Source organism: Halichoeres trimaculatus, unplaced genomic scaffold (assembly GCF_033239565.1).
Source record: "Halichoeres trimaculatus isolate MK-OKI-2021-1 unplaced genomic scaffold, fHalTri1.1 fHalTri1_scaffold_11, whole genome shotgun sequence".
NCBI classification, from domain to species: domain Eukaryota; kingdom Metazoa; phylum Chordata; class Actinopteri; order Labriformes; family Labridae; genus Halichoeres; species Halichoeres trimaculatus.
In genome coordinates, this window is record NW_027437189.1 from 15933034 (window position 1) to 15946178 (window position 13145).

General features: G+C 37.2%; 1 protein-coding gene across 2 annotated transcripts; it reads right to left on the minus strand.

The window, feature by feature from the left end:
* Positions 1–11232, minus strand: LOC141799579 (scavenger receptor cysteine-rich type 1 protein M130). Of its 2 annotated transcripts, none has more exons than XM_074681857.1 (15): positions 11169–11232; positions 8662–8979; positions 8384–8485; positions 7843–8052; positions 7574–7762; positions 7141–7295; positions 5932–6085; positions 5411–5725; positions 3773–4072; positions 3373–3678; positions 2895–3194; positions 1623–1925; positions 836–1108; positions 368–546; positions 1–219 (listed from the first exon to the last, which is right to left on the minus strand). In XM_074681857.1, exons 1-15 carry the CDS (start codon positions 11224–11226, stop codon positions 34–36), a joined length of 3348 nt encoding a protein of 1115 aa, XP_074537958.1. In that variant the 5' UTR covers positions 11227–11232; the 3' UTR covers positions 1–33. The 2 variants fall into 2 exon arrangements, with proteins under 2 accessions (XP_074537958.1, XP_074537957.1); XM_074681856.1 differs by having other exon boundaries at positions 8662–8982; positions 11169–11231.
* Positions 11233–13145: the final 1913 nt, after the last annotated feature.

Sequence of the window (13145 nt, forward strand, 5' to 3'; positions counted from 1 at the left end):
ATCAGCCCTGAAGCAAACCATCAGTTCTTTCCTTCACTGCCTGTCCATAGTGTGATTCTGGAGCAGGAAAGGTAACAGCCTTTTCACTGAGGAATGATTTGCAGCTCTACCTTTACAGTAGACCTCAGCTAGTTTGTTCCCTTCACAAGACCCCTGAGTGATACAGTATGCGATGTCCTCGTGAGCCTCTGTGCATTTCAGTGGGGTTTTCAAACGGACCTTAAGATAAATAAAAACTCAGTTATGCAGTCATACAAAGAAATAAAGAGATTTGTTTAAACGGAGAGATGGATATTTCACAGACAAACTGTACACTAAACACACAAATTTTGAGTAATCAGCACAATTATGTGCAAGGAAAATTTACCTGTTGGCTGTTGGGAATATGTGAGGAAGTATTCTGTCTTTCACAATCCAGCTTTTCACACACCTGCGTTTTAAATTTTTCTTGCAATGACCCTACGACACAGAGATTTTCCCACTGGTTCCGATAATCAACCTGAATCTGACCACCACATTTTTGGGTGGTGTTGAACTTGACATTTTCTGTAAAAAAAACAAACATAAATGGACATAAAAACACAACACCAGCTTTAAAATAAAAGAATGTAATATAATAATATAATAAAGTTAATGAAGCACTGGAACTTGGGGATAGGTATCCTAGCTTAGCATAAACATTAGACAAAAGAAGAAATAGCTTTGCTTCTCACAAGAACTTTTTATATTTGGAAAACACTTTGCATCAAACTATTTTCTGTGATAAAAACCATAGATTTTGCCTCTCATTGCAAAGTTTTTGATCTCCATCTGAAGAAAGTGCAGGTATACTTACTGACACAGTGAACTGATACCAATCTATTACACTTGGCCTTGAATCTTTTGCACTGTCCCAGTTTGGAGTGGTACTGCTCACACTGGACATGATGGTACTCTTTACTACTCAAAATGGAAACTTCTTTACTGGAGTGAGCAACAGCGTTGCTGCAACCCATCTCCTGGCAAACCAAGTGTGAGTAGTCAATGTTCCAGTTAGTGTCACATACACCAATGTTGTCGATCTTCACTTCACCACCACATTTCCCTGACAGAGTCACGTTTGGTGCACCTGGGGAAGGAAATAACAAAACAAGGTTATATTAAAACTAACAAAATGATGCTTATTATATTTAAAATAAAACTCATTTCTTGAACTAAGGATTTATTTTTGTAGAAATTTAGCTTGTACGGTTCACTTTTATTGGCAACTATTTGTATAGTGTTACAAAAGACACCTACAGGAAATGCTATTTTTTTTTTCTCCAATGGCTATATTCCAATATACTTTTTGGACAATTTCAGTAACGAACTGGGTGAGACCCCTGATGACAAAACAGCTCATGAGGTCAAACAAATCGCTTGTCATTTTATGCCTTGGTTTGTAGATTATTTTCAGTCTAGTTTGGAAATCTAAATTTGTTGTTTTCTCTCTTCTATCTGCCCTGCATGTCCACATCCAAAAGTACACATATATAGAAGCCATGTTTCTATTGGTTTGTATATGATGTATCAAAAGGGGGGAAAAGAATCTTTTAACGCCCCAAAGCAATTGTGGAACAAAAAGTAAAGAAAAAAAAAATCACCTTCACAGTGAATAAAGAGCTGCTTCGTCTGTGGGGCCGTAGATGGTTTTTCACATTCCCAGATGCTTTGTGGATTGTCCGTAACAGACTTACAACTGAAACTTGAGTTCCAGAAATCATCAGTGATTTCTGGTTCGATTGATTTTTTGTAGCCAAAACTGCCACATTTCAGATCCTGACAAAGCCTCCGCCCTTCAGTTTCCGTCCAGCCTTCAACGGAGACAGCACTTCTTTTTCCTCCTGGGTAAACAAACAAAGGGCCACTGCAGGCTTCCTCGGATATGAGCTCCATCTTCCTGTAGCCTAGGAGGAGTAGCAGTGGCAGAAAGGAGAAACAGATTAGCGATTACAAAACTCACTAAACTGATATGTTCAACAGATATACAGAGAGCCAGCATGTAGTTAGCTAAAATTAGCAAAAAATACTTCAAGACACAGCAAGAAACAATCATGGTCTGTCTTCTTTTGTGATGTTTAATCCATTCCCTGGCATTCTGTGTACTCCACATGTAACTGAAGAGCTGGCCAGATGTTTGCAAGTGTTTGTAAGGGAAAATAATCACATGGTGAAAGCTGGTGTATTTTCTGAGCTGAAATCAGCTTTTAAGAATCTGTTCTATGTGACTTTCTGAAATTCTGAAAGAAGATAAAATATCAACAATGAAACAATAAAGCTCAAGTAACTTCTCTACTATTATATTTAAATTTTGAAAACAGACACCGAGGAGAGGCACTGGTTGGTCTCAGATTTACACCTTCTGTCTTGTGTTCATGGAAAGATGTTGTGAACACTGGAAACTTTCTCTCGAGCACACAAAACGTTCTTGTCCTGATGACATGCCTAATACATGGGAATCCTGTTTTCTTTTTTGTCCCCTATGCACCAATGTCATCGTAGGGGGCTCTGTACAAGCTAGCTAGTTAATTTGCTTTCTTTTTGTATGCTAATGTTAGCACGCAGACTGTTGCTTCCCGGTTCCCAGTCTAAACAATCCTCTAACTTAGCCATCAGTTTAATAAATAATTAAATAGATAAAATCAAGTGACGGTATTTCTTGTGCTAAGATAGAGTTCTTGGGGGAATATATATATATATATATATATATATATATATATATATATATATATATATATATATATATATATATATATATATATATATATATATATATATCAATGTGGGTCTCTCTTTTTGAGACACTTCTCCCAAAGAAAGTTTTTTTTTTTTTCTTTTTTTTAGATCATGAAATTTGAAAGGAAAAAAAAACATACCTGAGCACTGGAGGCCAGCAAGACTACAGGTGGTGTCAGCAAGTTTGATGTCACACTCATTTAATAACTTCTTGTCAGCTGCACACTGTATATTTGAAATGTGAGATGACTGTGTTTCGGGTCCGAAGGTGTCGATCAGATTGACAGCATCACCACAGCCCTGCTCCATACAGATGATGTTTCTTGTTTCTTGGGCAGCTAGAGCCTCCTTGCACACTGGGAGGTACTGGCCTTCATGAAGCACTTCCACATTACCCATACATTTGTCTCTGGTGGCTTTGATTTGAGTCTTAATACTATCTGCAACAAGACATTAAAAACACACAGAAAAGTTTGTTGCTTTGTAAAGTCTAAAAAAAGTCTGAACACATTTTTAAAATTTATTTTCAGCCAAGTCACCTAAACAAAGACAAAAAGGGAGCAGAGTCACTTAAACTGTTTCTATATTTGAACAAAATATGTAAATAAGCGCTATTACCTGAGCAAACAACATAAGCTGTCATTTGTTCACATGCTGTTTTATCTTTACTCTGACTGATGAAGTTGCACTGGTTCAGATCTGTCGTCTGTTTAGTGGTGTGCAGGCTCTTAAACATTGCTATATTGCTTCTTTCGCTTCCTTGAAACTGGTTTGTTGGGACTGCACGACCACATCCCAAGCTTTTACACAACATGTCAGCCTTCTTGCTTGTCCAGGAGTCACTACAAACACCACCACACTTTCCTCCAGTGCATACGTTGACATTTCCCCAACACGTCTTTGTTAGGCTCACTTGGAATTTTCCTGTTGTGGCAACCAAAAAGTAAAAGTTGTAAGACTCTTGAATCTTAAATCTTTGTAGATGTTATCTCTATGTTTTCAGATCATGTGACATTACCTGTGCAGTTCACAGTAGCAATACTATCATTGTGATCTGATGGTTGTGTCACATTGTCACACTGAAATAGTGATGTTGAGTTGGACAGACATTTGTAAGATTCTTGCCAAATTTCTTTCTTCTTCTCTCTTGGGGTGGAGTTGATACTGGAGGCTTCTCCACAGCTCATCTGCCGGCACACCGTGTTTGCAAGTGATTGATTCCATGTTTCGTTAGATCCCGAGAGCCAGTAGGTTTTTTCATTGTGCTCTATTCCCACCATGCCAGAACAGGATTTTTGCAGAAAAACCACCTTGTCCTCTGCCCAAAAAAAGGAAAGAAGGATGAAAAGATTTGTTGAGGCTGAAAAGTTTTACAGATTGTCAAAATCAGTCTTAAAATGAGAGGACAAAGAATTTTCCTGAAACTTGAACAGATTCCTCCAGAAGATTTTCTTCACCAAAGTACTGTGCCGTCATTGCTCTGACTTGAATTAATCAGCAGTTATAAACCAGCACACCCGACTCAGAGCTCCTCTGAGCCAAAAATTCCAACAGATTATTCTATGAGTTAGATTCTGTTTAGTTCAGTAGAACCTAGACCTCCTGGATACCTTTTTCTTTGGGAGTTACTTGTAACAAAAAGCATGCTTCCTTCACAAAGCATGTAAGGATAAGTCAAGATTCATCCAGGCTTAAAAGAGTAGTCAAAGTTAGGGTATTGAAAGTCCTTGAATGGGTTTTAGGGTTAGAAAACATTGCTTATAAATAGAGGTTTTTATGTCTTAACTGTCCCAAATTAAGTGTGGGAAAGAGTGAGCAAAATAAGAATGAGCTCAAGATTCATAAGGACAAGATATTCGCTAATAAAGTGACTCTTAATTTGACTCTTACATTGCTGTCAGATAAAAAGAACGCATAATATCCCTGCTTTTTACAGAATACTGCTTGTATTACTTCAGATTAAAAAGGGGGCATTGTCCTTTTTTGAGGCTTTATACTTTTACTCTAGTGCCCCTTAGAAGCTTTGCAAGATTTTAAATTAACATGTATTTCAGTCTGTCTAAAATACTATGTTTTAAGTGCTGTCTCTTTAAGTTAACTGACCAGACTAACCCTCTTTCCTCCGATTGGACAGAGGCCTGTTAAGGGCAGAGCTTTTAGGCACATTCACATGTTTAAGGCCTACTTTTCCAACGTGTCATGAACAAGTTAAAAGGCCATTATGCGATGACCTCATCATTTAAAGAAGTCTCATGACTTTTTTTGAAACAAAATGAAGCTTTTGAGCAGTTTAGGGACAGATTCAGGATTTTCTACAAAATATGAACACGTATTCGTTGGAAAATTTGCACAACTTTAACATGAGCATCCATCATTGTTACTTTATGTACATGTTTAAAATATGGGAAGGCATAATCCCCCCTATTTAAATAATGTATAGCAGCAGCAATTCCAATGACTATTAGCATCTTAGTTCCAAAGCACATATTGTAGAGAGTTTACAGCTAAAGGCTGTACATTTCTGTCATTTAATTTCTTTTGTGTCCGCTGAGCAGCTGATTGCTAGCATGTTAGCTAAAGCAACATTTTCAGAATATGAGAATAATATGTCGACAGTCTGTATTTCCTTCTTCCATCTCTGACAAATCATACTCACTCTCACAGGTTATCCCGACCGCCTCTCTCGTCCCAACTGAGCTGACTGGGTCCTTCTTCATGCAGTCAGCTATTTTTGAGGCACTTTGTTTACATTGTATAGCCACAGGTAGGAAATCACCTGAACCCTGGCTGAATTTTTCTTCAGAGTCACTGTTTTGTCTTTTTTCTCCACACTGTAGTTGTCTGCAGACAGTGTTGGAGTTGGAATCCGTCCATGATTTTTTATCGACTCTTTGCCATTTGCCCTCATATTTTACCTCCACTCTCCCTGCACAGCTTCCAGGAGCATCCACCAGTCTCACATCTACACTATCTGCAACAAAAGACACAGCAGGAGAAAAGTCAAACATGATTCAAACACAGAAGAAACCTTACTCCATACAGAAATAACCGTTTGTACTAGTATCAGGAAATAACCTAACAGCTGTTACAACTTGGCCACCACCGATTGTTTTCTCTTTAATCAAGAAGCCTTTTCTTTCAACAATGATAGATTATGATTTTACCACCAAAGCTCACCTGCACAAACTACGTAGACATTGGAATTACATTGAAAAGGTTCAATGTCACGTTTGGCTAAACAGTGCCACAGTGAGGACTCACTGCCCGAGCATCTCACATTGTCCATGATCCCATTATTTATGAATTTGCTTCTTGGTGTTGTCTTGAGCAACTGAAACAGAAGAGTTTCCATCATTTGCATTTACTGCCATCTAGTTCTGATAAATTACGGAGATACAACAAAAACAGCGTTTTATGAATAAACTTAGATAATTATTTAAACTTTCTGTGGTGTTCTTGGAGAAAAAGGCATTTTGATAGAGACTTCTTGGCAATTCAGTTGCAAGCATTTTAAACAGTTGCCTAAGTTTTTAGATGAAATACTGAACTCTTTGCTGATTGTTTTTCTCATCTTTTATCTACAGTTGTTAACATTGTTTACTGGCTGCTCTATGTGCCTATAACTGCTCCTCTGGGATAAATAAATTTTTCCGAATTTGAATTCGAAACTTTAATATGTAAAGACCAAGCGACCCCCTACAATGTAGAAAATTCAAGCCAATTTTAGAAAGTGTAGTTTCTCATCTGTCCACTAGAGTCTGTCTCCAAAAGCCACCAGACTGCTCTTAACCATTGATAAAATGACTGCTTTTACAGCAGAAATAAATGTTTGCAGGGGATGTCATCTTATTATGCCAAAAAAAGACTGCCAGTCATATGCAGCTGTTTATGAGTTTGACGGTGCATTTCATCACTAATGACCAGGCTCTGTGCCTCCAAATTCTTAAATCAGGTTTGGTATTGAAGAATCTAAGTTTTTTTTTTTTTTTTTTTTTTTTTTTTTAAGGATATATTGCCCAGCTCAAGTGATGCCTCTTCATTGTCTATAAGATACAACAAAAGCTTGGCAGTCTCAGTATGAAGTATATCATATACAAATACTGTGAAGGAGCAGGTTTCAGACAAAGACTACTCAGCTAAAGAAACAGGCTTTTTACTTTTTCCTGGAAACTTTCAAAACTAAGTGATGTGTTTTATTGTTTACATAAAGCAAGATAAGATTTTTTCAAAAACTTCAAAAACGTTCACTTTGCAGGTCAAAATCAGCTGAAAACTAAGTCACAATCCTTTGTCAACAGAGGGCGCAAAAAGCAATAAAAAAACAAAATCTTGAAGTAAAGAAATTGTTGGCATGAGTATAACTGAAATGAAATTATGTTAACTTACTCGTCCACAACCTTTCTCTCGACAAACTATCCCAGCTTCTTTTTCAGTCCATCCAGAGCCACACACAGACCGACTTGTACCGTTTACTTCAATATGAACTGCACCGTAGCACCTGCTCTCCTTATTGCCGTCCTTCAGGACCACTTTGACTTTGTCTGTGGGTTGTAAAGCCAAAAAGAAGTTATGACAAACATTAATAACATGTAAAATAAGAAAAGAAACAGTTTTAAGACAAAAGTACAAGTCTAGTGCAATATGCAACCAGTAAAGGTAAGTGGATGTAAACCAGCTAGCGGGAGTGGAAGCTTGTGGTGCTGGCTCTGCTAACGATAGATATACATAAAAAAACACTTTGACATTGTTTCCCCTGCATATTCTGTTAAATAATCAGTTCTGGAGAAGGTGTGGTTTAAATATCCACAAGTTAACTTACCTGAACATGCCACATTTATTCCATCCCCACTGACGTTCTTGTCACGAAATGTCCCGCACTGCATTTGTTTGCACCAAGCATCAGGACTGCTTTCCTCTCTAACAGGGTTCCACGTATCGCCTTCTTCTTGTTCCAGTCGCCCAGAGCACGCATTTGATCCATTTCCTCTGAGCTGCAGTCTCTGGAAACCTGTTCAGTGACCAGTGTTGTGAATCAGTGATGTGTGACAAAACAAAAGTAGAGTCAAGTTGTGTGTGTTTGTGTGTTACCTGTGCATATAACAGCAGCAGGGTTCTGACACGTTGCTGATTCTTGGTTTGCACAGTGCCACAAATTGTTCAGATTTGAAATGCCGGCACACTTGATCTCCATTTTGTTTGATTTCGGGAAATCTTTCCAACCAAACCACCGCTGTTTGACGATCTCTTTCGATTCACCGCAATTGAGACTGCTGCATAGAAGGTTGGCTTCCTTGGTTGCTTGATATCAAACACACACACATAGTTTAAAAAAAATGAAATAATAAAAAAATAAAATGAAATAAAATTCAGTTATATGATACAATTCATTCTTTTGTAAAATTTCACCACCTTTACTTTTCTGAACTTCTTGAATACGGTTGCGTCCCACCCACCCACCCACCACTGAGTTCTGTTCATCCAGTGGCCACACTATTGTTGATAATATAGTATGATATACAATATAATGTAATATAAAATTGTTGCATGAATAATTTTTTTTCTGTGTAACACACTTTTTGCATGAACACATAGTCTTTAAAAGTGCTGGTAGCATGTTGTTGATTCTTACCCCAGTTTTGGTCACAGAAGTAACCTGGAGTCGTGCCATCACCAGTGGTAAACCTTACCGCTCCTGCACATTTATACCCATCCAGGCTAATTTCTATTTTCCCTACAGAAACAAAAGTAGTAAAAAAGACACAATAACACACACACACACACACATATATATATATATATATATATATATATATATATATATATATATATATATATATATAGAGTATTCTAAGTAGCCTTTATTGTGGTGCATAAAGGATTTATGTAATTTATGAAGGTTTGCCTTACTGGAGCATTTAATGGTTTTAACCGTGTCGGGTCTGTACTCGCTGATGCCCCATCCAGGATTTTCACACTCCCACAGATGCCCCTCGCTTCCTTTGCATCCCAGTTCATTGAGCCACACTTTGCTGTCAATAGGCCGAAATGTGATGCCTGTGGAGTTCTTCACTGGTTTCCCACAGTGAGTGCTCCTGCACACCACTTCTTCAGTCTTCTCATCCCACTTTGTGTCCCCCACAAAGCCCCACTGGTTATTATAGTAGACTTGCACTTGGCCCTCACATGGCTGCTTTTGGCCCTTCAGAATCAGCTGTTTTACATCACCTGCTGACATGAAAGGAGATTTTAAAAAAATCAAAGTAAAGTCTCGGATTTGAGGCGCCCTTAATTTTTTTGTTTGATTAGGTTTTTGTTGTTGTTGTTTTTGTTGTTTATGTTTGTTTGTTTGTTTGTTTGTTTTGTTTTCTTGAAGTAATCCAAGATTATGTGCATTTTTTTCTGGTCAAATTGAAAAGCAAATTCATTTTTTTAAGTATTTCATGTGGTAAAAAAGGAGCACAAGCACTGCTGGGTCTTTGTATCAACTTTTATATGCTCTCTTTGAAAGCTTGAGGTGTGTTGTGTTTTATGTGTATTGTAAAAGGTTGATTGCATGGATATTACAAGGATATATGCAGTATTTTTTTTTTTGAGCGGGTTCATTTTAACACATGTAACCACACCTTCACAACAACAAGCCCACCAAAAATAACTGGGGGAAAATGTGGTTTTAATGTGTTTTTTTTCATAGGTCAGTCATTTCTTGCCTTTTGGCTAAAACCATATTTACATTTTGTCATTGTCAGAGAAAATAGAGAGTCATCTCTTGGACTAACATTTCAGTAAAATTTTTGAATATTAAGATATTTACATGTAGAAATAAATGTAAGAACCCATTATTTTTAGTTTTTTTTAATTCTTTATTTCACAACCCCAAGTTGTTTTCTTCTTCCTCATAATCTTATTTTTATTCAACTTATATATATATCCATCCATCCATTTTTTAACCGCTTATCCTGTTCAGGGTCGCGTGTGGCTGGAGCCTATCCCAGCTGTCATTGGGCAAGAGGTGAGGTACACCCTGGACTAGTCGCCAGCCAATCGCAGGGCTGACACAGAGAGACGGACAACCATTTACACACACACTCAGACTTAGGGACAATTTAGAGTGCTCAAATAACCTGGGGAGCATGTTTTTGGACTGCGGGAGGAAGCCTAAGTATACCGGGAGAGAACCCACGCATGCACGGGAGAACATGCAAACTCCACACAGAAGGCCAAGCTGGGAATCAAACTAACAATCAGACACATAGACAGTGGGAGTGACACACCTTTCTCCAGTAATCTAACAGTATGCTTTGAACCACCACTGCCTGATTCCTTTGAACTACACAGCATCCTACTACTACTGTTTTTTTATGTGGCACCCTGTATGCTGTTTGGGGATAGACATAAAACACACAACCAAAAGAGACGCACAGAAGCTTCATATGAAATTGACAACAGCCCCCCGATGCAGCAAGATAGTATAGATTCTTCAGCCGCCAAATTTTATCACAGACACAGCTGGTGCGCTTTTCCAAAGATCCATACACAATGAACTTTTCTGAAAATTTCTGATTTTTTTGTTTGTTTGTTTGTTTGTTAGTTAAATTAATTTGTCACACATACAGTACATGTAAAAACCTCAAATTCCTGGTGATTTTCAAAAAAATCAAATGAAAAGTTTCCAAATTTGGAAAAACACCCAAATAATGCAACTACTTATCACTAAGAGGGTCATGTAAGTTCAGATTGCTCTCCTGTTCTCTGTTGATAGTATCATTGATTCTACCCTGATGTTTTTCTCCAAAATAATTTTGTCAATTTGAGCTCAAAACCCATCCTGTCGTCTGTACTTCCAATTTTTAAATAGAGGTTTTATGCTTTTGCTTTAAAAAAAAAAAAAAAAAAAAAAGAAAAGAAAGGAAAAGAGTTTTCATATTGAGTCTTCATTGTTGGTCCCACACAAATTTACACATGATGTCAAAGTTTAGGTGTGGCTGTTATGACGTGGATATATACAGAATTTTTTTTTTCTTTTTCTCCTTTAAAGATTTAAAGGTGAAAAAGATCAAATTACGTCAGTGATGGGCAAAAACAAAATTGATTTGGTGAAAATGGGTTTGATAACAAACTACCATTCATGCTTTTACATGCACAGCTTGAGTTTACACATTAACATCTTATGAGTAAATGTTCAAACTTTCTGAAGAGTCTTTGGCATCATGAATAAACCAGAACCTGTTCTCTGTATTAACTGCACTGTAACGTGAACAAGTTCAGCTATGTTGAAACTTAAACAGCAAACTTGTCTGCTGATCATTTTAAATGGAAAGTTAATTATGGAAAAGCAACATGCTTTGTAAGAAAAGCAAATCTTTACTAAAACCACCATCCATTAATGCATCACTACCAAAAACAGAGTTACTTACCCTGTAGATTCACAGGCTCAAAGAGAGCAATGAAGAGGAGGAGCAGTGACAGCATCATGACCACAGCTCATGACTGGAGAGTGAGGCACCTGAGGGATCAGCTCAGCTTTATACTGAGGAGGATGTGCCCTACATGAAAAAAAGACATGTGATCTGTTACTGGCATGTTACTGTTAGATCCACAAGTAAAGGCATGAAAGAACTGAGCAAAAACTTATTTGCATAGAGTATTTTGATTAAAGATATGTTGTTTTTGTTTGTTTGTTTATTTTTATGTTTTGAAAGATCCTCAGTCAGACATTAATCAGAAGAAAAATACAGACACACTTTTCTTACAATAATTTTATTATATAAAATATTTATTGAAAGTGCTGAAATTTACTTAACGACAAATGGGAGTTCACTGAAGTCACTCCGCAGGACAGGTGCTACAAACATGCTGCATTCAGAAGGTCTTACAAACACAAAGATTTCAGGAGATCAAAGCGATGTCAGCAGATAAATGTGCGCGGGAATATTCAGCTTTACAACCAAACACCGAAAGCTCTTTGAAAAATGTTTGTACTTTTGTGTTAAGGAAAAGTTAAAAGTCACATTTTATGTTATTTTAATAATGATTAAATATGATAAAGTCATATTGGAAGCACTTCAAAATAGGCGGGCACATTTGCATGGTTAAATAGGAACAAATGAAGAACAGAACAATTTCTTATCTGAACGGTGGTGAGCAGCTTATGAGAAGACAAAATAGAAAAACTAATGAACACAGTTATCATCAAGGACTGAGAATCTACCTGTACAATTTACCACTTTACAGGGAACAAGCTTGGTCCCTAGTACACGGGTTTCTACAAGAGTTGTGATTTGATCTTGTTGAGGCATGACTCATTTAATTTGAAAAATAAAAACCTATCTGAAAAATATAGTCACTTAATAATAATAATAATAATAATAATAATAATAATAATAATAGTCTGTAAAGTCTATAAAATTAAGACTTTCAATTAGATGTTTGAATTTGAAATTAGTAATATATATAGATGCATATTATTGAACAAGAATATTGTGGAAAAAGTAGATTCCCTGCAGTGCTGTAATCCAAAAGGTGAAACTCATCTATTGCTTCAGTATGCAAAATGGCTTCTATTTTAAGAATTAAATATTTCAATTGTGTTGGTTTTAGCTTATTGTTGATGGAACATGAATTCAGTGTCTTATAACATTTTAATATTAGATAAGACCCCCAAAAAATGATTTTTATTGCAGAAATGAAAAGTCTGATAAGTATGTTCATTTATGTTAACTAAATACCAGTTCAGGGCTCATTTTGCATTTACTGTGTCAATCCAGTGTAGAATGGAGGCGATCTGTCTGTGGCTCTGCTGAGGTGTTCTTGAAATCAGGTTGCTTTGATAGAGGCCCAGAATACTGGATCTGGTGTCTCTCATCTTCTACTTTACAGTTCCTCATAAATTCCCCATGGGCTCAATAATATCATGGTTATTTAACCAGTTTTTGGTGATTTTGGTGCTGTGGGCAGGTGTCAAGTCCTGATGTAAAACAAAATCAGCATAACCTTACAGCTTGTCAGCAGAGGGAAACATCAAGTGTTCTAAGATGGTGAACGTCCGAGTGGACTTCAGGAAACACCATGGACCAATAGCAACAGATGACATAGCACCCCAAACCATCAGTGACTGTGGAAACTGGACTTTAAACACCTACACCATCTCCATTATTTATCCAGACTCTTGGCCCTTGATTCCCAAATGTACTGAAATAGCTTTGATCTGAAAAGACGACTTTGAACTCCTTAAAAAAATCACTGCCCTGTTCCTTTCTCCTAAGCCCATGTAAAACACTTAAATTCAGGAGAGGCTTGACACTTGATGCAATGACTTCAGCTTCAGTTCACTCTTCATGAAGTTCCCCAAAATTATGTCAATCCCTCCAAGGCTCTTGTGGTTGAGGCAGCAG

Excerpts from the sequence above, each read along its gene's own strand:
- LOC141799579 (XM_074681856.1), bottom strand. The coding sequence starts at position 11,226 with ATGATGCTGTCACTGCTCCTCCTCTTCATTGCTCTCTTTGAGCCTGTG. Across the intron at positions 3,679-3,772 it reads TGCTACTGTGAACTGCACAG|GAAAATTCCAAGTGAGCCTA; the intron begins GTAATGTCACAT and ends TTGCCACAACAG. Across the intron at positions 1,926-2,894 it reads TGCTGGCCTCCAGTGCTCAG|GCTACAGGAAGATGGAGCTC; the intron begins GTATGTTTTTTT and ends TACTCCTCCTAG.